Source organism: Rhinoraja longicauda, chromosome 30, assembly GCF_053455715.1.
Source record: "Rhinoraja longicauda isolate Sanriku21f chromosome 30, sRhiLon1.1, whole genome shotgun sequence".
NCBI classification, from domain to species: Eukaryota; Metazoa; Chordata; class Chondrichthyes; order Rajiformes; family Arhynchobatidae; genus Rhinoraja; species Rhinoraja longicauda.
In genome coordinates this window covers 22,864,813-22,890,478 of record NC_135982.1, presented here as the reverse complement: position 1 = coordinate 22,890,478, position 25,666 = coordinate 22,864,813, and the positions used below count along the sequence as shown (strand labels likewise).

The 25,666-nt window shown below is 38.3% G+C and overlaps 1 protein-coding gene across 12 annotated transcripts in view; it reads left to right on the top strand.

Moving 5' to 3' along the window:
* kcnab2a (potassium voltage-gated channel subfamily A regulatory beta subunit 2a) overlaps positions 1 to 25,666 on the top strand; it is a 141,081-nt gene that overhangs the window by 43,383 nt on the left and 72,032 nt on the right. For 8 of the 12 annotated variants that reach the window (XM_078425608.1, XM_078425612.1, XM_078425614.1 and 5 more), the window contains 2 exons: positions 11,286 to 11,422; positions 16,664 to 16,705. In XM_078425608.1, coding sequence (XP_078281734.1) covers positions 11,346 to 11,422; positions 16,664 to 16,705 — 119 coding nt within the window. In that variant the 5' untranslated portion in view covers positions 11,286 to 11,345. Of the gene's footprint in view, positions 1 to 6,261; positions 6,347 to 11,285; positions 11,489 to 16,663; positions 16,706 to 25,666 lie in introns of those variants that run through there. The other 4 variants (XM_078425616.1, XM_078425619.1, XM_078425613.1 and 1 more) reach the window with 3 other exon arrangements.

The window sequence follows — 25,666 nt, the reverse complement described above, 5'->3', positions numbered from 1 at the left end:
CTTGAGAAGGTACAATAGTAAATATGTCTTAACCAGAGCAGCACTGAATGGGTGTTTCAACAGCACAAATTGGATTTTCTGATTTTACTTTTGACATCCCTTTGTTTTGGACAAGCACCTGCCTCTCAATGTTGTATCTGCCGAGATTAAACACAGCCATGTATAACTTTACTAGTTTCTAGTTTTTAATAATATTAGCTGACTTTTTAAGTAATAAATAATGTAACGGTTTCCTGATCCAACTTAAACTCTTAGAAATTGCAGCGATCAATATGCTATGATACTGTTGAGAACTTTCATGTCTAAAGGATTGGTGTTGAGTTTTCTACCATATATTTTCTACCTGAAACAAATTTTTCCAGATCAGGAATTGATTATTTCTCAACAAGATTGTCATCTTTTTGACTAAAAATGCCAGTGGTTTCATTTGAGTTTCAAGCAACCATTAAATGTGTGTGGCAGTATTGATATTTATCCGTGCCACCTCAAAATTCTAAACTTCCAATTCTGGCTGAAGACCTTTTGATCACACTTCCGGTAACTGAGAATGGACGACTTTGGTCTGTAAATTGTACAGCATGTCAAATAACAACAGAACTCAGCCAAAGGATAAAAGCCTTCCTACAAAGGAAAAGTGATTTCATTTCAATTTAATTGTGAGCTGATGAATAACAGTTGCACATAGAGGTATTATAGTCACCGAACACTGTCTAGTTGTCAGGGTGGTGAAACATGATTTTAATTTGTTCTCAATTTGGAAGCAAGGCCTATGGGTTCAAGCGTAGGTTAGTTAAGGGATATTGGCTTTCAGGTAAATTGCAGAAATAATAGTAGGCATAGGTCAAGACCCTTAACATTTATTGAAGTTTGGTTAATAACTATGTTAATATTCTGGAGTCTATGTTGACTGATGTAAATAAAAATAACATTTTTCACTAGCTTTTGCTAAAATGACCATAAATTTGCAATGATAGAATCTCTTAGCAGCAAGGCGGCTTTTGAATCATGTAACCCTGTTTGGTGTGGAGTTTCACAGTGAGCATTATTTAGGCTAAGAGGGAGATCAGCTTTGAGTTGCATTTGTTTCAAAATAAAGTTAGTCGTTTATTCACTAATTTGTTGTATTTGTTTCCATTAAAAATGTAACAGTTTTAAAGCGAATAGGCAGCTGAAACACAATGCCTGCACACAATGGGAAATGGGGAATGGTATTGTCTCAAAATTGGATCCATTTGCAACTGATTTTATGTGTAAACCAACATAACAACAGTTTTATGCATGTTTTAACGATTGAGAGCATTTCTGATTCAAATCATGCCCATTGGGAAATTGAGCCTGGCACTTCTGGATGTTTTTCTGGTGTTATTTGCATAGCTAATTATATTACCAATGTACTCATGCTTCATTGCTGCTATATCAACAGAAAGCAGAGCAATGATATGTAACTTACAATCCTCAATTGTAATCTCCAGTAAAACTCCTCATTGCCTCTGCAGGTAGATATAAATTAAAGGTTCCCATTGGGATATAGATGTGTTTCTCTCTGCAACTGCCTGTCTTAAGTTTTTAATGCTCTGTATATTTCAGATGTCATTACTTATTGCAGCTGTGCACAGCAGAGATAGATGATGTGATCTTGGCTGAATCACAGACCCATGCTTCGCAATGGCTCGGAGCCGCTTGTGGTATTCATTTAACATTGGAGACTATTCGGCCCCATGTGTTTCGGCTAGTTGTCAGCTATCTCATGCAAACCTCTTCCACTAGTTATTTAAATTAACATTTTCCTTCATGCCCATTTTTGAAGGCTTGGTTTGGCCTCTGAGAAAATAAATGTTGCATGAAAATAACTTCAGCATCAATGGCCTTCAGAGGTGAGAATGTTGCAAGGGAACACTTGAACTACTGTGGTGAAAAGGAGGGAAAATCAAGAGGAGTCATTGAAATGGACAATGCATAAGTGACCTGAAGAGGGTGGAAAAAACTTTCCTACTTGCCTTTGTGTCAACAAAACATTCATAATTATACCTTCAGTTCCTTTATTTAATTCATTGATATAAATGATAAAAGTTAAGAGCGCAGTGACATTCCCTGTAGCATGTCATTCAATACTTCTTGCTTTCTGAAAGATGCTCATTTATGTCACTTTTTTTTTAGGCTGCCAATTTTCTGTCTCCACCAACATATGCCCTATACCATGAGCTTTTATTCTCAGCAATAACCTTTGCTGCAGCTTAGCAAAAGATTTACTTTAAGTATCCACAATATCCCTTTGTGGCATTTCTAATAGTCCTGAATCCCATTTGTTGACCTGATCTTATCTAATTTCTCCATGCAACTCATTTCATTCATCTGCCAATGTTATTCCTACTGTTTACCACCATTTCGTTGTTTTAAAAAGAGGAGTTCCTCCTGCATCTATTTATCATCCCTTGATTTGATTCCGACCTAGAAATTCTGTGACATAAGCAGATGTTTAATGGACTACAGGACTTCCAATTATGTGCTTTTGTATTTTCACTGTACCAACGCACAGAGCTTGTAGAGCTACCACCGATGACGTGCATCGACAGGCTACCGGTGACGTATATCCACTTGCATTTCTTTTACTTTTTACTTTTAGAGATACAGTGTAGAAACAGGTCATTTGGCTCACCTAGTCCACGCCGACCAGCGATCACCCCTTACACTAGCACTATCCCACACACAAGGGACAATTTACAATATTACCAAAGCCATTTAATCTACAAACCTGTACGTCTTTGGAGTGTGGGATGAAACCGGAGCACCCAGAGAAAACCCACGTGGTCACAGGGAGAACATACAAACTCCGTACAGACAGCATCCATAGTCAGGATCAAACCCGGGTCTCTGCGCTGTAAGGCAGCAACTCTACTGCTATGCCACTGTGCTGCTCTCAATCTCTAAAAATGATTCACTGATATGAAAAGGACTGGACTAGTGAGATGCAGGAAAAATGTTCCCAATGTTGGGGGAGTCCAGAACCAGGGGCCACAGTCTAAGAATAAAGGGGAGGCCATTTCAAACTGAGGTGAGAAGAAACTTTTTCACCCAGAGAGTTGTTAATTTGTGGAATTCTCTGACACAGAAGGCAGTGGCCAATTCACTGGATGAATTTAAAAGAGAGTTAGATAGAGCTCTAGGGGCTAGTGGAATCAAGGGATATGTGAAGAAGGCAGGATGATCAGCCATGATCACAATGAATGGTGGTGCTGGCTCGAAGGGCCAAATGGCCTCCTCCTGCACCTATTTTCTATGTTTCTATGTACTTAATATCCATTGAGGACCATTTACAAGAAAGGTAGCCTTAACAATGTATTGCACCTTTGTTATTTAAAAGGAATATCCACTGCATTTAGGTCAATTAAGAGTCCAGTTGAGGGAGAACATTACATCAATGTGGCTGAAGATTGCAGTTGTAAGACCTGGAGCAGGTTTGAGTGAGCATGATAATTTAAATAGCCTTTTCTTGTTACATTAATAGGAATCTTAGTTTGTCTGCTGGACCTCCAGCTAAACATGACATCCAGAGGAGCTGAAGGAGGAACTACGGAAGAGGGCCCATCCCTGAACAGTCTTTCAGGGGCCCACACTCATATGTCAAACTTAGGTTTAGGTTTTGTGTACCAAAGTACAGTGAAAAGCTTTGTATTGCATGCTATCCAAACAGATCATAAATACAATGAAGTCAAACTCAAATACAATAGATAGAGTAAAGGGGAAGATACAAGGTGCAGAATATAGTTCTCAGCATTGTATTGCATCTGTTTCATGAACAAAGTCCAATGTCCACAATTTGGTAGAGGTGAATCGGACAGTATCCTAGCCTAAAGAACGACCATTCGGAAGGCTGATAACAGAGGGAGAGAAGCTGTCCTTGAGTCTGTTGGTGCTTACATTCAAGCTTCTGTACCTTCTGCCGGATGGGAGCAGGGAGAAGAAGGAATGACTGGGGTGGGACAATTCTTTGATTATTTTGGTTGCTTTTTCCAAGGCATGGATTCAATGGTGGGAAGTCTGGTCTGTGCGATGGACTGGGCTACATCTACAACTTTCTGCAGTCTTAGGCAGAGCTGTTCCCAAACCAAGCAGTGATACAACCCGACAGTATGTTTTCCGTGGTGCATCTGTGGAAATTTGTAAGTCATTGGCGACATGCCGAATTTCCTCAGTCTCCTCAGGAAGTAGTGGTGTTGGTGTGCGGCCTTTGCTATTGTATCAATGTGGTTGATCCACGACAGATCATTGGTAATATTAACGCCAAAGAACTTGAACCTCTCAACCATTTCCACTTCCGCACCATTGATGGTGATTGGGGCATGTACTCCACCATGCTTCCTGAAGTCAATAACTAGCTCCTGTATCTTGCTGACATTGACAGGGCTTTCTCCATCGCTGCTCCCACCCTCTGGAACTCACTACCCCAAACCGTCAGAGACTCCTCCTCACTCACCACATTCAAAACATCACTGAAGTCTCACCTGTTCAGCACTGCCTTCAACCACTGACCGTCACCTCACCTTCTGTCTTCTTTTTCTGTTCGTTTACTTATTTATCTATTTATTTTCTTCTCTATGTTCTAGTAATCCCTGTAAAGCGTCTTTGAGTGTTTGAAAAGCGCTATATAAATGTAATGCATTATTATTATTATTATTATTATTGAGAGAGAGGTTATTGTCCTGACACCATGTCACTGTTATCTCCTTCCTGTACTCCGTCTCGTCATTGTTCACGATTCGGCCTGGCACTGTGGTGTCATCTACAAACCTGTAGATGGCGTTAGAGCCAAATTTGGCCAGACAGTCATGATGAGTGTATATGGAATGTAGTGGGGGACTGAGAAAGCATCCTTGCAGAACACCAGTGTTGAGAATTAATGTGTTGTCTGATTAAGGAAGGATATGAAATGTGACATTTTTTAATGTCAGTTCGAATAGGCTATTCCTGGACTACATTCCTGGACTTCATTGAGGTGAAATTGTTGAACATCTAAGCCCTAGCATCATTCCAGGGAATGGGTACTAAGCCATACTGCATCCACAGGGTATGTTGGTGGAGTTAAATTACTGAACTAGTACAGTAAAACTGTTAATCTGGATGGTAATGGATTTTCAAACTATTGGACCTCATCCTGTTAATACCACATCGCACTTTTAATTGATTAAAAAATATATATTACACAGCAGAATAATATATTTTCCTTTGAAATTGGTACCTCTAAAGGGCACTTGGGTAAGATATAACTAAGTACCTTTCAAGAGAATAAGGCAACCTTAAACCAGATGAGTTTAAAGATATTATTGCCACCAGGGCTCTGGTGAGTGGTGGCAAGTGTGGGAATCAGCACCCGGTAAACCAGATGTCGAAACATCATGATTTCCAAAAAAGACACATTGCTTGAGTAACTCCATAGGTGACGTTTCGAGTCAGGACCCTTCTTCATACTGATTGTGCGAGATGGGGGTGGGGGAAGAAAGTTAGAAGAGAGGAGGGACGGGATGAAGCCTGGCAGGTAATAGGTGGATACAGGTGAGGGATTTTTTTAATAGGCAGATGGTTGGACAAAGGCTAAAGATGAAAAGACTGCGTGAGGCAAAAGGATTGAAGAGTTGCAAATTGTGAAGCCAGAGAAAGGAATGTTGGTGGAAAGGGAGAGATTTCAGCAATTCGTGATTTTTCACCCTCCAGTGACGATAGACTCCCAAGTTCCTTGATGCCACTTTCAATAAATACAGACTTGGTGTGAAGAGCAATCAGTATTGCCTCACTTCTGGAACTGATTGAAGTTTGACTAATTGTGTCTGGACCTGGGTGCTCCTGATAATAAACAAAGTGAACAGCTGTGAGCACATTGATAAATGGGTGTTAACTGAGAAGGATCTTCCATTTGGCATTTTTCACTGGGGATGCTTTCAAAATCTTCAGCTTTGTCTTTGTTTGAGGAACCAAGCAATTGAGTGTCAATAAGTGTTGGCATGTTCCTGGAGCTGTCCAGTTCTGTTAGCTGTTTAACTCTCCATCATTCACTATATGTTATTAGTAAAATAGTCTTTCAATTTTTTATACAAATTACTTTTCACACTATTGCAGAATAAGACATTTATAGGTCAAATTTTAAATAAGACATTAATAGGCCAAATAAGTTATGCTGACAGCTCATCAGTGACTTGAAATAAATAAACTGCAAATATCATTCTGTATCTGTAAGCTTTCCTCTAACACCCTCTACAGGACAGCGTGTAGCTGGATCATATAAGCCACTGCAGTGGAATTCTTCATCAAAATACTCTGCATGCTTATTTTGCAAGCTGATTGCAATAAATACGTATGTACTGCATGTATTACACATTTTCTAATTTAGCAGGCTAGCTGAAATGCAAAACTGAATTTTAATAATGAATATAAGATTCTCAGTATTATGTTTTATGTTATAGCTTAAAAGGGAATTGGTGTCATGTCAATCTTTTTGAAACCGAGACCTGCATTAAGTCATCTTTCAGTTTTAGTTTTGCCTTACAGTATGAATCCAATTTGTTTTCAAACATTGTGAACTAAAGAATTACGTAGCTATAGCCTTCATAATGCATTGTAAAAGGTTTGTAGTGGGATTGTTCTCCAGAGCTTTTAAGGAAACTCACTGATTTTTGAATGACTTCTGCAAGTTGCAGCCAAATGCTGCAGTGCAGAGGCAGGACCATTCTTAGCAGCCATAATATTGTCAGACATCGATGCAGTAAGATTTTATTTTTTATTCTTTTAAAGTTGAGGCTATTTTTATAAAGGCTTTAGATTCTTCTTGGCTTTTAGGATTTACAAGGTCATAAGAATTCAGTAGATCAAGAGATTTGGATGTAAAATAAGATGTATTGTGCATTTGGACTGCAGAGCTGTGCTGTTTTGAATTGAATTGAATACATTTTATTAGCCAAGTATGTATACATACAATGAATTTGCCTTGGTGCTTTGCTCACAAGTAACAACACGATATACAGTAGACAATTAAAAATAAAACATTATAATTTAAACATGTGAAGAATGAAATAAAATACCCGAGCAAAAGGAGGCTACAGACTTTTGGTTGTTGAGTAGAGCTACTGCTCATGGAAAAAAGCTGTTTTTATGTCTGGCTGTGGCGGCTTTGACAGTCCGGAGTTGCCTTCCAGAGGGAAGTACTTCAAAGAGTTTGTGGCCAGGGTGAGAGGGGTCAGAGATATTCTTACCCGCTCTCTTCCTGGCCCTTGCAGTTTACAGTTTGTCAATGGGGGGAAGGTTGCAGCCAACAACCTTCTCGGCTGATCATGCGATGCGCTGCAGGCTCCGGATGTCGTGCTTGGTGGCTGAGCCAAACCAGACCATGATGGAGAAGGTGAGGACAGACTTGATGATGGCAGTATAAAACTGGACCACCTCAATCTTTCTCACCTCAACTCCCAGATTTGGTGCAATGGGGAGGGGATTACCCCTTTTTCATTGTTTGATACTTTAACATTGTTGAGAATGAGGGGAGAATAAATTCCTGGATTAATATAAATACATGGTTGTTGGTCAGTGTGGTCAGTGGGTTGAAAGACCTATCTCTTTTTCTGTACCAAAACGTGAGTCAACATGACAGAGATGGCTATGGACCAAGTGTTGACCAGTGGGATGAGTGTGGATAGGTGCTTGATTGTCAGCATGGGTAGGGTGAGCTGAAAGGCCTGTTTTTGTGCTATGTGACTCAAAGTCTGTAAGATCCAATTAGCAGAATAAATGAAACAGAAAGCAAAATATTTTGGGGTATTCAATGTTGACAGTTATAAAGGAAAATGAGTTGGGTTAGCATTGTGGAAAAGAGGTGATATCATACATAGATAAAAATGAACTTGGCTGGGCAGATCATTGTATAGAATTAGAATTTGATTCAATGGCAAGAAGCATGAAAGTCAAGGAACTGCAGGGGGAAGAAAATATTAATAGCAGTTGCTTGTAGACACAAAATGCTGGAGTAACTCAGCGGGTCAGGCAGCATCTCTGGAGAGAAGGGATGGGTGACATTTCGGGTCAAGACCCTTCTTCAGACTGATGTCAGCGGAGGGGGCGGGACAAAGAATAGCAGTTGCTTAGACACTTCTAATTCTTGCTACTAATTTAGAGATTCAGAATTCAGCAAAAGACCAAGATGTTGCCAAAGAATAGGAAATAAAGCAAGAGTGAAATGAAACTATCTCAATTGACAGGTAGAATTTCAGTGCGTCAGTGGTGAAGTGAATGACAGGTTGTGGGTAAGGTATCCCTCAAGCAGGCTACTGTGTCCTGAATGGTGTCAAGGTTCTTGAATGTTGCTGAAGCTGCATCTATCCAGGCAAGTGGAGTGTAATGCATTGTACTCCTATCCTGAGCTTTGTAGATATTGGATGGGCTTTGGGGACTTAAGAGGTGAGTTAGGTGCCACAGGACCCCAGACTTGCTCTTATAGCCACATTATGTACATAGCTGCACCAATTCAATTTCTGGTCATTGGTAACCCCCAGGATATTGATAGTGGGGGATTCAGTGATGAGTGAGAGCTTCTCTTGTTGGATATTCAGCCCTGGCCTGGATATTATCCAACAAAACATAAAAGTGTTGGAGCAACTCAGTGAATCAGGCAGCATCGATGGAGGGAATGAATTGATGATGGTTTGGTTTGGGATTCTTCTGCAGACTGAAGTCTGAAGCAATCAATCTGAAGAGGGGTCCCAACCCAAAACATTGTTGGTTCATTCCCTCCAAAGATATTGCCTGACCCACTGAGTTCCTCCAGCACTTTGTTATGTTCAAGATTCCAGCATTTGCAATTCCTTGGGTTTGGATATTGTCAGATCTTGCTGTGTTTAGTTGTAGACTGCATTGTTATCTGAAAAGTGGTGAATGGTGCTGAATCATCAGCAAACTTCCCTACTTGTGACCTTACAAAAGAAGGAAGGTCAATGATGAAGCAGCTGAAGGGGATGATTCATTAGTCACTCAACTGCCAATCATGCTAATGATATATTTTTTGTGGTGCTTGTTTTAATTAAATGTTCCTAATATTAAAATTAACACTAATTCTTGAAACATTTGTGTTTGGATTCCTTGGAGGAGAAAAATAATTGATATTGTATATCAGATTAGTTTGTACAATGAAATGACACAGTGTCTATGGTTGGGCAGACATTTAACTATGCACACATTGAAGTTCTGCCTAATCTCTGCAAATTTACCAAATTGGATTGATGCCATCATTTTGTTCAACACTGGAATAGTTTATTGAAATTTACTTTGTAATTAATTGCTTTGAATTGCATTGGGAATGTTGCAGTTGATTTGAAACTGCAAAGTGTTGTATTAAAATGTATCAATTGAAAATTTAACATGAATACTTCAATTGATGGTCTTCTCAGTGAGAATGAATTGCAGTATCTTGGTCCTTCTAGTTACTCTGAGATAATGAAAATGTATATATGTAGAGCTTCATAACAATTTCTTCTGTAAAGTCAACATTTTTAGTGAAAAATAGAGCAATCTAGATAGGGAAAATGACAAACTGATTTAGCCACATCATTGGTCTATGTAGGTCAACTGTATGTTGCCAAAGGGAATGGTTTTAGTGTTTTTGCTGTCCAGCATGTGTATATGATGCCTGTGTTAGGACCAGACATATCCTGATGCCTCATTGTAGTAAAATAGTAGAATGATGGAATCAAGATTAATTTAACCTTTAAAAAATCTTGCTGTGATGGTTGTTCGATCAATTTTAAGCAACCTTATCCATTGTCAATAGGAAACCTGTATGAAACATATAGAGATTGTAAATCACTTCAGGATTGACCTGGCTTCAACTTACAGAGTACATAGATGTTCCCTTTGTCCTATCTATCCCTTCCGATAAATTGGCTTTGACCTGAAATATTAACCCTGTGCCTCTTTGCATCGATACTGCCTGAGCTGCTATAATTTACATTTTGTTTCAAATTCCCAGCTTATGCAGTTATTGTATCTCTCATTATCCTTTTGATTGTTATTTTTAAAGCCCATTATTTTTGATAGTCATTATTAGCTTTGTGAAAAATTCTCTCATTGACTGGGAACCCAGTAAAACTTAAAACTTAGATTATGCAGATTGAGGTCATTTTTGCTTAAACTCACCCTTACTTCCATTCTTTGAGAAGTTGGCCAAAGGAAATTGCTTGACATGCTCTCAGCTGTCTAGCTAATTAACAAATGGATAATTATCCAGGTATAGTTGCTGCTTTGAATGAAAGGATTTGCGTTGTTTAATCTCTTGCTAAAATGTTTGCATTTATACAGCTGAGATTATAGAATTAAAATTATTCACCCCAATACTTGTTTTACTGATGATACCTTTGGAGGGTTAACAGAAAGGAGACTATATTTGCTCTTCAATGAATGTCGTTGAGAGGCAGGTGCACTTCCTGAGTTTTTAGTTCTTTTTTATTGGTACTCATTGGGAAGTCCATGCTCCTGCTGTTTATGATACATTATCTTCTTGAAGTTATCTGGAGTTATTTTCTGATGATAGATAGTAACTTTTATCCTTGAACACATTAAATGATATGGAGGACTGAACTCTGTGAAAATATGATTTTAGCAGCACTTTGTCAATAGACAATAGGTGCAGGAGTAGGCCATTCAGCCCTTCGAGCCAGCACCACCATTCAATGTGATCATGGCTGATCATTCTCAATCAGTACCCCGTTCCTGCCTTCTCCCCATACCCCCTGGCTCCGCTATCCTTAAGAGCACTATCTAGCTCTCTCTTGAAGGCATTCAGAGAATTGGCCTCCACTGCCTTCTGAGGCAGAGAATTCCACAGATTTACAACTCTCTGACTGAAAAAGGTTTTCCTCATCTCCGTTCTAAATGCCCTACCCCTTATTCTTAAACTATAGCCCCTGGTTCGGGACTCCCCTAACATTGGGAACATGTTTCCTGCCTCTAACGTGTCCAACCCCTTAATAATCTTATATGTTTCAATAAGATTCCTTCTCATCCTTCTAAATTCCAGTGTATTGTCCAATGATATCTCTGCAATGATATGGTAAATTGGACTACTTTGACACATAAGTATATACATTGTGTTTATGGACAATAAAATAATGCTTCACCAAACTAAATGGTTATGCAAAATCTGTCACATATCACAGTTTTTCATCTGTAAAAGTTCTATATTAAGGTTGTAAGCCTTAATACAGATTTTCAGAGTAGCTTCTAATGCCTCTGTCTCTGGTTTTGTATTGCTGCAGGTTTTGCAACTGACAGTGTGCGGATAACCATTCATTCTTGTGGCTGAAGCAGCTGACCTGATGTATCCGGAATCCACGACAGACTCACCAGCTCGACTTTCCCTAAGGCACACAGGTTCTCCGGGCATGATTTACAGGTGAAGCACTGAAACAGAGTGCAATGATTTGCATATGATGCATAAATTGTTCAGGCATATTTCCAGGTGAGACACGGGATCTCCAGATGTGATTTACAGGTCAAGCACTGACTTTCTGTCTACAGGTGAAGGAACATTCAGCTGTATAGAATGAAACTCCGATAATCAGGTTCACTTAGGACTTTGCTGGTGTCACGTTAGCACATTTTCCAGATTAATGGATGTTATTCCACACATACATACATGCAATGCATTGGTTATTCTGAAGTTCTGTATTTGAGTGGAACATTTCTAAATGTGTGAGATCAGACCAAATGATTCAGCTGACTTCATGAGATTATTTTGCTGATGTGAATCTGGATGTTATTTTAAATTGAAACCTGAATGTCACAGAGCGTAGATTCAAAACAAAAGACGCTGAGAAAACTGAAGAACGCAAGCAAAGCTATTTAAATTGGGGCCAACAATGTAGGATTTCTTTTTTAAAGAGGAAATATTTTTGATCTTGAGAAACAGAATGAATAGGTATTTAGCTTGCTTTCAATGCACAATGCAGGGATTAGAACTGTTTAATCAATAGTAATGAAAATCTGAAAAAAAAGACTAGAATTCTTAGCATTTCTTTCAGTTAATTCTGCAAGTTATCTTGAGATTGAATTTTGTACATTTAGCTTAACCAACAATTGTCTAAAAATGTTAGTAATTATTGGACCAGTAGATGGTGCACTTGATGCAGTTGTGATCTTTTTCTGATCTGCAGCCCACAGGAGGCCTTGTGTAATGCAAGTATATTTTCTGCCTCATCTTTTTTGTCAGAGAGAAGAATTTGTCAAATATTATTGAAAGTGGTTGAAATGAGTCTTTAATTTTTAATGTGGGCAGAGTGGTGCAGCAGGAAGAGCTGCTACCTACCTTACAGTGCTAGCAATATGGGTCAAATCCAAATCTCCAGTTTGCTTTAATGGAGTTTGCTCAGTCTCTGTGTGGCTATGTAGGTTTCCTCTCGGAGCTCCAGTATCCTTTCACATCACAATGTGTGTGGGTTAGTATGTAAATTGACCCAAGTGTTAGGTGAATGATGGATGTTGGAAGGAAATTGATGGGAAAATAGAGAGAATAAAATGGGATTTGTGTAGATATGCTCATTATGAGCACAGACATGTTGGGCAAAAAGGCCTAAACTTGTTTATTTTACAGGGATATATATATATAATCTGTGTGTGTGTGTGTGTTTATCCATTTATATATCTATCTATTTATTTATCTATTTATTTATCTATCATATATATCAAAGGCTCAGGGGTGACTTTATTGAAATTTATAAAAATTCTTCAGGGCATGGATAAAGTGAATACTCACATTTGTTTTTCCAAGGTTATGGATTCTAAAACTAAAGGGCATAGGTTTATAAAGAGAGGGGAGAGATTTAAGAGGGACCTCGTGGGCACCTTTTTCACCCAGAGTAGTCCATATCAGGAAGGAGCTGTCGGAGGAAGCTATAGAAGCTTACGACTTTCAAAAGGCATTTGGATAGATGTATGGATAGGAAGTGTAGACAGGATTACGGTATTCCAGTGTCTCTTGATTTTAAATTTATTTAAAATCCAAAGCATTTATTGTGTTTCGATTTTTGCTCCAACACTTATTGTTTTATAGGAAAATAATTATGCCCACTTGGAAAATAATGCACAAACAAAGAGTAATGTTGGAAATAATGCACAAACAAAGAGTAATGTTGGAAATAATATATTTAATGTAAGAAATAAATAATAATTGTTGCTAACATTAAAAATAATTTGTGCTTTGATGATTTGTATGTCATGAATAGAAATTTAAAACTGGCCATTTATTCTCTCTATCTTCACTAAATGAGTGTACTACTTTAACAAATGGTTCCACAATATACACTCCCTGGTGCTTGGTCTCCTTTTTTAATTGTGCTCTGCAAATTTGTATTTACACTCTTGCACCTTGCCAACATGCTGCACAGAAAAATAACTTTGATGTTGAAAAACGTCTTTAATTTGTTTCCCATCTAGTGTCAACTGTTTATTGTCAGAAGAGCTAACCGTAATTTATAGCTACTCTCATCTAGTGCCTGAGGATTGCATCATGGCCCCAGTTATATCCACCAAATGCTTTGAGGTGTGGTGGATCTAACTGGAATTCTGGCCAAGTAAAACAGCATAATTTTATGACCAGTTTCCATTTTAAGATTGCTGACCAATACAATTTTCCAATATGACAGCAAATCAAATTGTCCTGATGGGGTGAAAGTGTTAACAAAGTCGAATGTTTCCTTTATGTCATTTTTTTTGCATAGAGATTAATGTACTAATTATTTGTGACATTGCAAAACTCGATGTAGCAATTGTTAAAAATAAGTGGAACATTCTGAAATCTTTTCCATTAGAACGTAGGGATATTTGGTTTTTGTTTCTACTCATTTTACTCTTTACAAACAACAAGCATACACAGTAACAAGGCAGATGGTTATACTTAATTATGTCAGGTCATTGGCATTTTTGCTGGATTTCCTCTGGGCAGAGTCCCATACCCAACTTCATTAGTTGCTTTTTCAGTCACCTTACCTCAGTCAGAAAGTTAAATGCAGAGAGTTGCTACCCTTGAATGAGGACAGGCCTGACGAGGACGTGCAAAAGAATCTGGGCAATGTCAATGCTAGAGTTCATAAACGGTAAGCCACACAATTCCTCGCAAGTGTCCAAACTCGGAAGGTTTAATCTTTGTCATTCATCCTTGCCATACTATTGTGTAAACCACTACCATCAGTTCTAGAGGGAGGGGAAGGGGATTGGGTGGTGATTGTACAGGGTAGTCATTGAACATCGTCACATTATTTGGAAACATACTAAAATAAGAATGCAAATACTATGGCTGTTAGGGCAGATTGGTATTTTGGGGTAAATGACTTGCCTCATGACTTGCCAGAGTTTTTCAATTATCTGGAACATAATAGATTACTGGGTGATTGCTACTCAACAATACTCAAGAAACTCAACACCCCAGGACAAGGTATCTTTTTGATTTTGAGCCCACTGACCACGTTAACCAATTTGCACCCTGCAAAAGAGATGCACTGTGACTCCATTGTGCACTACAGTAACTTGCTAAAGCTTCTTTAACACCTCCCAAATCCACTATCGTTACCATCAAGAAAACTAAATTGGGTCTGAGAATACCAGTACTTCCATATTCTCCTCCAGTCACGTACCATCCAAACCTGAATATTTACTCCATTTCATCTTTGTCGGATCAAATCCTGGAGCTCTGGCAGTGGTTCCAAAAGTGGGCCACTGTTATTAAGAGTTAGGTAATAAAAAGTGCCTTTTGTGCTTGCCTAGAGAATGCATTTTATTTTCCTTTTATTTCTGATGTTGTTGTTTATTACAAAATGAATTGAGAAGCAGGTTTACTAAACTTTTACTTTTTTATTCTTTGATATGAAGGTGAATTGATAGCATGTGAATTGGGGGGGTTTTTTCTAAGGGATTGTTACTAAACTTTTACTTTTTTATTCTTTGATATGAAGGTGAATTGATAGCATGTGAATTGGGGTTTTTTTTCTAATGGATTGTTAGGGATTAGCATTATTTATATATGGAAAACTACTACAGTAGTTTAAAACAAGATAATTAGTTAGTCAGATTTTTGAGTCAAAGTCTGATTTATTCTACATAGGGTTTATTTTGCAGCAGTGGGATACACAATAAAATTTCATACCATTGCTTCATGTAATTCTCTATTTTATTTGAGGTTAACATAAACTTGACCATCTTCAGTTTTGGGATCAGTGTTATGATTATGCTCATTACCCATCTCCTGGTACCAAATAACCATTTCTTTGATCCTTCTGTAAAATATGTGCCGAGAGTAAAAACTGAACTGTTATGTTGCTCGTGTTGTAATTGACTTGAAATGAGAATTTAATGGAGAGTCAACAGATAAAACGAGCAAGACTTTCCTCACCCATCTCATTCCCTACTGAATTATAGTATTTGTGGATGATAGAGATTTTTAAAATATTGAAACTGAAATGCTAAAGGGCCTGTCCCACTTAGGCGATTTTAAGGCGACTGCCGGCGACTAGGCTGTCGCCGACAGTTCGCCGGGGTGTCGCGGGCATGATCGTGAGGAGTCTTCAAAGAATCGTAGTGGATCTCAGCGCCTTGCTGAGAAATCAACCAGAGTGAAATTTCTCAGCAGCAGCTGGCTTGTCGCCAGGTATCGTTGCTTATTGCGGGCATTGTCGCATGCTGTCCCCAGGTTTGCTAGGTTGTCTTAGATGCATTTAGAAGCAGGTAATATTAAATTAAGTAAAGTCATTTGAAGGTACCATAAAATACTTGTGTTTAACCAATTTATTTACCGTCAGGATATTTGACAGGTGGATTGGAGGCGACAGTTTGACGGGCAGGTAAGCGTGGGAATTTTCGCGATGTTTATGGCCATCAGCGATTACATTTAAAGTAGGCCCCCAACCCAGATATGCAACCCAGAAACCAAATATGCATCTCCCGTACATTTTCAAAGAATGCCCACACACTTTTCACAAAAATCCACTTAACCACTTATAAAATTAAATTTCTTAATACTGCCAATAGTAAACTGGAAGTTAATCCAGTTTATGCCTTGTTACCATGAAGCTTGGTTTTCAAGTAACCCGGGCAAGATGTTATATTTCAAAACTCTCAAGTACTTACTGACGTGAGTGATTTCAGCGAAAATTAGGACGCCAGAGAAGCATTGACAGCATGGGAATTTCGCGATGTTTCCGAAGACGGTGTAATCTCGACCTGACTCGGCACTGTCATGGTCATTGTCGTCGGGTAAAGGAAAATTTTGGCAATCTGCTACGACTTTGACAGTCGCCGGCAGTCGCCAAAAAATCGCCTAAGTGGGACAGGCCCTTAAAGGCCAAATAGTCAAATTATTAAGAAATTTGATTTCTTTCTTATTGGAGTCAGAATGCTTCAATATGGCTTTATTTGTGCTTAGGAAAACTGGCTCCTCTGAGAAAATACAAACCTGTAAGGAATAAAATAGTTTAGCTAAAATTAAAAAAATATTCTCTCATGAAATACTACCAATAATATACTGTCTATTAATGTAGAAAATTAACTTTATTTTCTTGGGCTTAGGTGGATTTAGTTAATGCTTGTGAATATTTCTGTTCATTGACTTAAGATATGCACTTTTCTCTTGTCATGCTGCCTGAAGTGCCCGATATGGGAGTCCAAAACGGCAGTTGCAGTTTTACAGGTACCTCCTACAGACAGCATGCTATTCAATCAAACAGCTTGTTTCTTTTTGTACCTAGTTGTGGCTTGCATGTTCCATATTGCTGTGCTGGTTCTCTGGTCTGATTAATGTGCGCATTTGCCATTGTGACATATCATGTTTTGTACCTGTGAGTATTTATCTACCATCATGTAGTGCAACCTCAACATAATGTTATGCTAAACATGACCAATCTATAATATTTCTAACTAATTTGGTTTTTGTTTTATATGTAAATTCTCGCATCCCCAAGTTTTAAGAAATGTGCTTTATGGCTTGGATGAACGTGAAAATGAGGAGTTCTGTTCCCCTGGGACAGAGATTTGGTTCCTGAGTTGCACAGTGATGTCAGCTGAGGCAGCATTTGCAGTACTTACTCCTTATTGTGGAAGGAAGAAATTGAGCAGAATTCCCACTTCCAGTTGTTCAGTAATCTTGCTGGAAGTGCATGTGCAAGTGTTGTATTCTCAGTTCTCAACCTGTTGTAACTCAGTTGTGACAATCTAGGGCAACATTAGCAATATTTTCTATATCTATGACTGAAATGACAGTAAACTGCTGCATAAGTAAGTATTTTTTCAGTCAATGGCAGGAAAAAGTAAGAAAAGGGTTATGAGTTGCAAGGGAATTTTGAACAAATTGAGAGTTTGAAATGGAAAAGCCTTTACCCAACTATACCTGGTACATGCCTGTTGCATGATTTTTATAGATGTGTTATGGTTTATTTTGATCAGCATTGCTTTAACTTGAGTGATATTTCATATAACCTTGAAAGACGTTTTTTATATTTTGCGTGAGATAGCATTAACTCGTATCATTTGTTGAACATTGCTCTCATGGAGTTATCAGTAATATTTTCTGTTAGAAGCAGATCCATCTTGCCTCCTCTGATTTACGAGAAGTTGCTGAACGCTATTAATGAATTGTGAAATCATAGAAATAGTTTTTCTCAGAAACCTTTTACATTTTATGAGAAATTTCACTTCAGTTCGATGATGGCAGAATTTATTAATCAATATCCAATTCTTCCATGAGTTTTAGAGATAACTGCTATTTTCATTGGAAATGCAAGATGTTTTCCAAATATATGATAATTTCACTATTGCGGGAATATTGTTTAATTACCTGGTTAGTTTTTGGAAGTTAGCTGATCAATGGAATTAATATACATAGATACTTGATAGCATGGACATGGGGGAAGGGCGAAGGGCCTCTTTCTGTCCTGTATGTATACTCTAGAATAGTATGGTATCGGTATTCTCTTCAGATCTTATCAATTGTAACAGACAGAAATTAAATTTCATAAAGAATGGATAGAATTCACTGGAGTTTAGAAGGATGAGAGGGGATCTTATAGAAATATATAAAATTATAAAAGAACTGGACAAGCTAGATGCAGGGAAAATGTTCCCAATGTTGGGTGAGTCCAGAACCAGGGGCCACAGTCTTAGAATAAAGGGGAGGCCATTTAAAACTGAGGGTTTCACCCAGAGAATTGTGAATTTGTGGAATTCTCTGCCACAGAGGGTAGTGGAAGCCAAATCACTGGATGGATTTAAGAGAGAGTTAGATAGAGCTCTAGGGGCTAGTGGAATCAAGGGATATGGGGAGAAGGCAGGCATGGGTTATTGATTGTGGACGATCAGCCATGATCACAATGAATGGCGGTGCTGGCTCGAAGGGCCGAATGGCCTCCTCCTGCACCTATTTTCTATGTTTCTAGTGTTACTGGATCATTGCATCCCAAGACTCTCCCAATTCATGAGTGTTCTACTGAGAGATTTTGTTTTGCACCTGTTAATAAACTAAATCACTTTCTGACTAATCAGATTGGTGAAAAATATTTCATGTCACAAAAAAACTGATGATTGCTGCTTGTGGGAGCTTGATGTGTGCAAATTTACACTGCGTATTATATATTGCAACAGTGCTTCGACATTAAAAATTACTACTGAGGTTGCAAAGGTTTTGGGATGTATTAAGGTCATTAAAAGCTGCTAGAAACATGCATGTTGTCAAAACTGAATAATTACAATGTTGTGATGATGAAGGCAAATGGCAATCATTATACAGGGTGGCAAAAATTCTTTAAGGCTAGAAGAGTATGAGCAAAAGAAGCAGACGTTGATCATGCAGCCCCTCAACCTGATCAGCCATTTACGATCTTTTCCTCCAACTTTTCCATCCCATAATTTTCCTTAGTTCCCCAAATTTTATTGAAACTGGTCTTGTGCATACCCCAATGTTGATTTTCATTTCAATTCCGATGATCTGGAAACTGGAGGGCAATTCCACTTCATAATTGTGGGTAGAAATACTAGGGTGTGTGGGTATGAATTGTAACACCTTGACAGATTGGTTAGAAAATTCTTAAAACAATAGAAGAATTTGAGCATAAGTAGTTCTTCTTTTCAGTCCTAAATGACTTGCTTTTCCTGGGTCTAAACTGAACACTACGGTCCACCTCTTGCACTACCTAGGATTTGTTTTTTTATCTAGCTGTTTTGCTCTAATGTCTTGTTTTTTTCTTGCACAGTCTTCTTTCTTTAAACACTGTTATATATAATTTATGCACATTTTGTTTTTGAGTGTTTGCGTATATTTGCCTATGATGCTGCTGCAAGCCAAAATTTGTATTGGTTCCTCACCATACTTGTGTATATGACAATAAACTTGACTTGAAGTTCTCTGGCCTGAGAGAACTGCCTTTCAGCATCTACCCTATCAGCCCCCCTCAGAATCTTGTCTGTCTCAATTAATTCAACTTTTATTCTAAATTCCAATAAGTATAGAATGTTCTGAATTACTCTTCATGTAACAGTTTCCTTATTCAAATAATCAATATAGTGATCTTAATTAAAAATTGGTTTTAACTTTGTGGCTACCTGCAATTACATTCAGTGTATGTGTATCACCGGAAGGAAGGGACATTGCTTTTTCCTTACCTTTCTGATTTTCACTGTGTATCCTAAAAGGCTTGTCTAAGTGATAGGCTTACTGGGCTTGATATTTTTGTTTCTAGATCTTCTCCAGGATCTAAATATATGGTCCTGGCTGATGCATTAATGCGTTATTAAGGGAACATGACATTTTTGGACCTGCCAAATAAATTTCATGTCAGCCTGAGAAACATAGAAACATAGAAAATAGGTGCAGGAGTAGGCCATTCGGCCCTTCGAGCCTGCACCGCCATTCAATATGATTATGGCTGATCTGAGCTGGTAGCATCCTGCAGTGAGGAGATTGGCTCCCAACTCCACAAAGCTGTTTGACTATCAGGAGAGCAATAGAATACATGTGACATGATGAGCTATACTCTGGATGAGTATAGATTCAGCAACTTTAAAGAAACTCCATATCCTCCAGGATATGACAACACTGGTAGATAGTGTAGTGAGGAAGTCATATGAGATACTGGCCTTCATTTAGTCAGGGCTTATGCTCCAACTTTATAAAACCTTGGTCAGATCTTATGTGCAGTATTGTGTGCAATTCTAGTCATCAAGCAAGATGCGATAATGCTGGAGAGATTGCAGAGGAGATTTACTAGAATGTTGCATGGAATGGAGCAGTTCTGTTATGAGGAGAGCTGGATCCGCTTTCCCTGGAGTGGGGTAGCTTAAGAGGGGACATTAGTGCGGTATATTAAATTATGAGACGTTATAAATGTGATAGACAGCAGGAATTTTCCCCAAATCAAGAAAAAACTAGAATACATAGATTTAGGATGTGGGGAAATGTCTCCACCCAGAGAGTGGCAAGGCCCTGGAATGCACTGCCTGAGAAAGTGCTTGAAGCTGGGTCATTAATAACTTTGAAGACGTTTTTAGATGATCACGTGAATCATTTAGGCACAGAGGCCCATGGACCAAGTGCTGGGCAATGGGATTAATACAGAAGGAGGACCACTGGTTAGCCTGGAAAGGTTGGGCTGAATGGCCTGTTTCAAATATGTACGTTTCTATGAATTCTTGATTGGTATTCCATGTAATAACTTAAACATTCATTCCCTCCACTATGGTTCTGGAATACCTTCCACATAATATTGTGGAGTAATTTTCTGATGATCATCAGCAGCAGCATTTAAGGGAATTCAGAATTTCTGCCAACTCAAAGGATAAAATGTATGGAGACTTGGGCACCCTCAAGTTTCTATTCAAATTGCAGTCCATTCTGATGAGGAAATGCATCATGCTCCTTTATCATTGCTACATCACAATCCGAGACTCCCCACCTAGCAGTACTGATAAAGTACGTTCAATCCAAAGTCTGCAATAGTTCAAGGAAGTGGTTCACTATTACTTGATCTATTAGGGAATCTGGCCTATGATTGCATAGGGTGAAGAAGAAACATTTTGGATGATGTTGAGCATCTTAAGCCTATGGATTGGGAGCAGGGGGAGAGACATGGCGGTGGGAACAGACCACCACACAGACTATCCATTTCCCTGCAACCATCATCATGTGGAAGAATCTTCAGTTCCCACATTGGGCTCATTACCCACCACAGAACCTAAAAAACAAGAGTGGAAATAAGTTATACGTGTTATCGAGGGAAATTAAACAATGGGGATTGATCGATCTTAAAAATCAACAGCATTACTCTGAATTTATTTTCTGGTAACTTGGAAACTGAAGTTGAGATCATTGCTGGGTAGCCATGCTTGAGCGTAACAAATGTGATCATGCCATATCTTTTCCTGCAGTATTGCTGAAAGCATGACACCTGGTGATGGGTGTGATATTAACAAATTATCCAAATACTCATAAATTGTCTCCTGCTCTTGTCTATCAAGATATGATAGGCTTATTTCTGCATGTCATGGTAAAGACACTGTTTGGCCAAACTGGCCGGCCTAATATTGCTATTCCACTTCCAAATGCCACCTCAGGGATTACGGTTTAGGACATTAGTGGTACCAATGGGGTAGGAACACAAATAAATAGAACATCATGCTAAAGCTTTCTAATGCAAGCTGGAAAACAAATAAACTAAGTGGTCAAGATACTCAAACAATTGATCTTGTTACTTTAAATTGCACAGCTGTTTCCCTTCGCAATATAAGACAGCTATTGTTTAAAACAAAAATCCTGTTCATTAGAATGTCAGCAAAGGACATGCAGGGGTCCATGTGCCAGAAATTAAGTTTTCACCTGCTTGAGATGTCTGCTCCACTGTCACTTTTTACCAACCAACCACAGTAAAGTGTACACGTTGCAAAAGGGATGGAGCCAGCAAGAATGTTACTAAAAAACAAACTGCTGGATGACCAGTGCAGGACCTCGACCAGAGACAGCCACCATTCTTTTTGCCTCTACAGGTGGTGTTCGACGCAGATTTTCTTCTGCAGTTTGTTTTTTTCCTTCAGGTTTTAGCTCCTGCATTCTTTTGTGTCTCTCAGAAACATTGCAACCTGATTGTTGGGCACAGAAATCGGCGTGAAGGGTTTGTGTTTCTATTACACTTATACCTGTATGTTTGCCGACAACATTGGCGGCACGGTGGCGCAGCGGTAACGTTGCTGCTTTACAGCGCCAGAGATCTGAGTTTGATCCTGATTATGCGTGCTTGTCTGTATGGAGTTTGTACGTTCTTCCCGTGACCTGCATGGGTTTCCTCCGGTTTCCTCCCACACTCCAAAGACATAAAGGTTTGTCGGCTAATTGGCTTGGTAAATATTGTATAATTGTAAATTGTCCCTAGAGCGTGTGTTGATTAGTGTTAGTGTGAGGGAATCGCAGGTAGGCAGGGACTCGGTGGACCGAAGGGCCTGTTTCTGTGCTTTAAACTAAATCTCTATAAACTAAACTAAACTAAAGCATTGTTACCATGTTTTGGTACTGCCAGTGCCAACGGTTCCAAAGATACTAACCAGTGTAAATCATGTTAGTAGGTGATCTCCTTACGCATTTTACTAACCCTCATTCTTTCATGGGAGGCCAGCATTTATTGCCTAATTCAACTTGCCTGTGAACAGAAGATACAAAATGCTGGAGTAACTAAGCGGGACCAGCATCTCTGGAGAGAAGGAATGGGTGACGTTTCGGGTCGAGACCCTTCCTCAGACTGGTTAGGGATAAGGGAAATGAGAGATATAGACAGTGATATAGTGGTTTGCTCAGCCATTTCAGACGGCAATAAGCAATCAAATGAATGGTTCATCCTGGGTCAGGTTAAAGCTCAACCGAGTGGGTACAGCTTATTTTCTTCAATGGAAAGACTTTCATTTCATTTCTTATCTATTTTAATTCAAAGTTCACTTTCTATTGTGTATTTTAATTTTGAAGGCATAACTTTTAAATATGCATTTTAGAAATTATTTTGTGGAGAATTCTCAGGAATAAAGGTTTTAGCAGTGTCTCAGTAATGCTAATACTACAGTTTGGGGCTGATTTTAAAAAGTTGCAGAATTGATAAGTTTAAAAATGATTTAAATGTTGAGCTCAAGTCAGCAATCGTTGACTCTGGTATTGCATTAAAGAAAATTATTGTAGCACTCTCATCAGCAAGGTACAATTTTTTTTCTAATCTAGTAGATAATCTTTAAAAAAACCTCCACTGAAATCATATTTCAAGGAGATTGAAGCAAACAGTACATTTGTCTTGGGGTTTAACACAATTTTTAGCCTATCGTCATCACCCAGTTACAAACACGTGAACTTTGAAATAGCAGAAAAAAACTGCACCGGTTTCTAAGCACTTCATTAAAGGTAAGAGAGGCTGCATCCCTTTAAGCAGTAAGCAATACTTCATCTGCTACTGTAAGCTTTTAGTGGAAGAGAATGCTGTAAATAATTTAGCCACTATTTGCCAAGATGCAAGTATGCTGATAAGAGCAAATGGGCTGCATCAAGAAACCACTTAATCCAAGGGAGGAGAAGAATTTGGTACTCGCTAATTGCTTTTGACTGATGTAGAACACACCCCACATATTAAAGTATTGTAGTAACGTCTTGCGGACTTAATAAACGTGCATTTCCAGTTTTTAAACCTAGCAGCTGCTCTAGATATTGGGTGAGTTTTTCTTCTTTTCTTTGGTAAAATAGTGTATTTAATATACACAGTGGATGATGCAGTGAGTGTATCTTGAATAGGTGCTGAGATACGAACTTACTTTTATGCCATGAACCCTTACCTGGTGTTATAAAGCATTTATGACGTGTATACATTTTGAAATTAGTATCACCAATTTTCTGTAAAGGTTTGAATAGTTAGAAATAAAAGCAGCTACTGGAAAACGTATTTTTGTGTATTTGTATATGTTAATTATATGCATTTTGTTTTAACTGCTTAACTTCAATATCCTTACATTCTATCTAGTGGTGTAATAAAATTGCTTGATAGAAACTTCAGTTCAAACTCCTCTCCTTTTAGCACAATGTTGACAATTGGATCTGGCCATCGATGTTGGATCTCGTTAAGGAGAGCCATGGTATTAAGTAGTTTAATTTAACAAGACTAGTTCTCAGTAGGCTTGTATACATGTTGCGGAACATTTTCCCACGCTTGCTGTCATTTCAAAACTACGATTTTTCTGACTCTGAAAAGTTTGGGCTCAATGCTATTGTATTGGATTTTAGTTTCCATCGTCCACGGATTATTTTCACTGTCTGTCTTCAATTTTAGTAGACTTCTGTATTCCTCCTTTATTGGTGGTATTCTTACTCATATGGGCTGGTTTAGCCAGTTCTATTTGTACATGATTCCAAGAAACATCACTGGTTGTTTTGTGAAGGAAATGCCTTTCATCAATTTCCATGGAACCACTGCCAGTCAATATTAGAAGCCCATAAATTATACTTACAAATTGTTTTGCTTTGTTTTTATTATTTTTGTTATCTGGATCTATTTATGTTTTGGTTAACATAACCTAACTCTGTGCTTGCAATGGTGCAATGGCTCTTGAACTGCGATTCAGTATGAAATGCTCTGCATTTTAAAATGGATTTGCATTTCTGTTCCTTGTAAACTGGAGCAAATCTGCATTGTATATTCATGCATTAGCTGAGTTTTATTTTTCACAATTACCTCACTCTAGCCATATCCAACTATGTTGTAAATTATAGAGACACGAGGAACTGCAGATGCTGGTTTACCAATAAAGAAACTAAGTACTGGAGTGCTGAGTTACTCCAGCACGTTGTGTCTTGTATTGTAAATTAGCAGTCTCAGGCAGAGATGATACCAATTTTTTTCTTCTAAATTCTTCACAAATGGGTTTTTCACCACTCTGCATAACACTGACTTTTTTTTGTGTAGGAAGGAACTACAGATGCTGATTTAAACTGAAGATAGACAAAAAGCTGGAGTAACTCAGCGGGACAGGCAGCATCTTTGGAGAGAAGGAATGGGTGACGTTTCGGGTTGAGACCCTTCTTCAGACTGGTCAGGGATAAGGGAAACAAAAGATATAGATGGTGATTTGGAGAGATAAAGAACAATTAATTAAAAATATGCAAAAAAGTAACGATGATAAAGGAAACAGGCTGTTAGCTGTTTGTAAGGTGAAAACGATAAGCTAGTGCGACTTGGGTGTGAAGGGATAGAGAGAGAGGGAATGTGGGGCTAACTGAAGTGAGTTGTGATGAGTTTGGTGTTTATTTTAAAATAAGTGGAATTTCTTTTACTTTAATGTAATGTAAAATTGAAGAATTTATATGCCTTGATTTCTTTTTACCCTGATTATAAATTGTTAATAAAATTTAACAATATCTTTTGAACTAGTTTTAGAAAAAGATTTTAATATAGATTTGTACAGAATGGGAAACATAAATTGTTTATGTTAACATTGTGTGTCAAACTCAACCGGATGAGGCAGTGGTTAGCCAAGTTGTTCAGATTTGTTGTCAGTGATTTCTTTCAATCTGGGTCACAGTGATGTAGTTAGGACAATTGTATAATACAATACAATACAATATCCTTTATTGTCATTGTACAAGTAC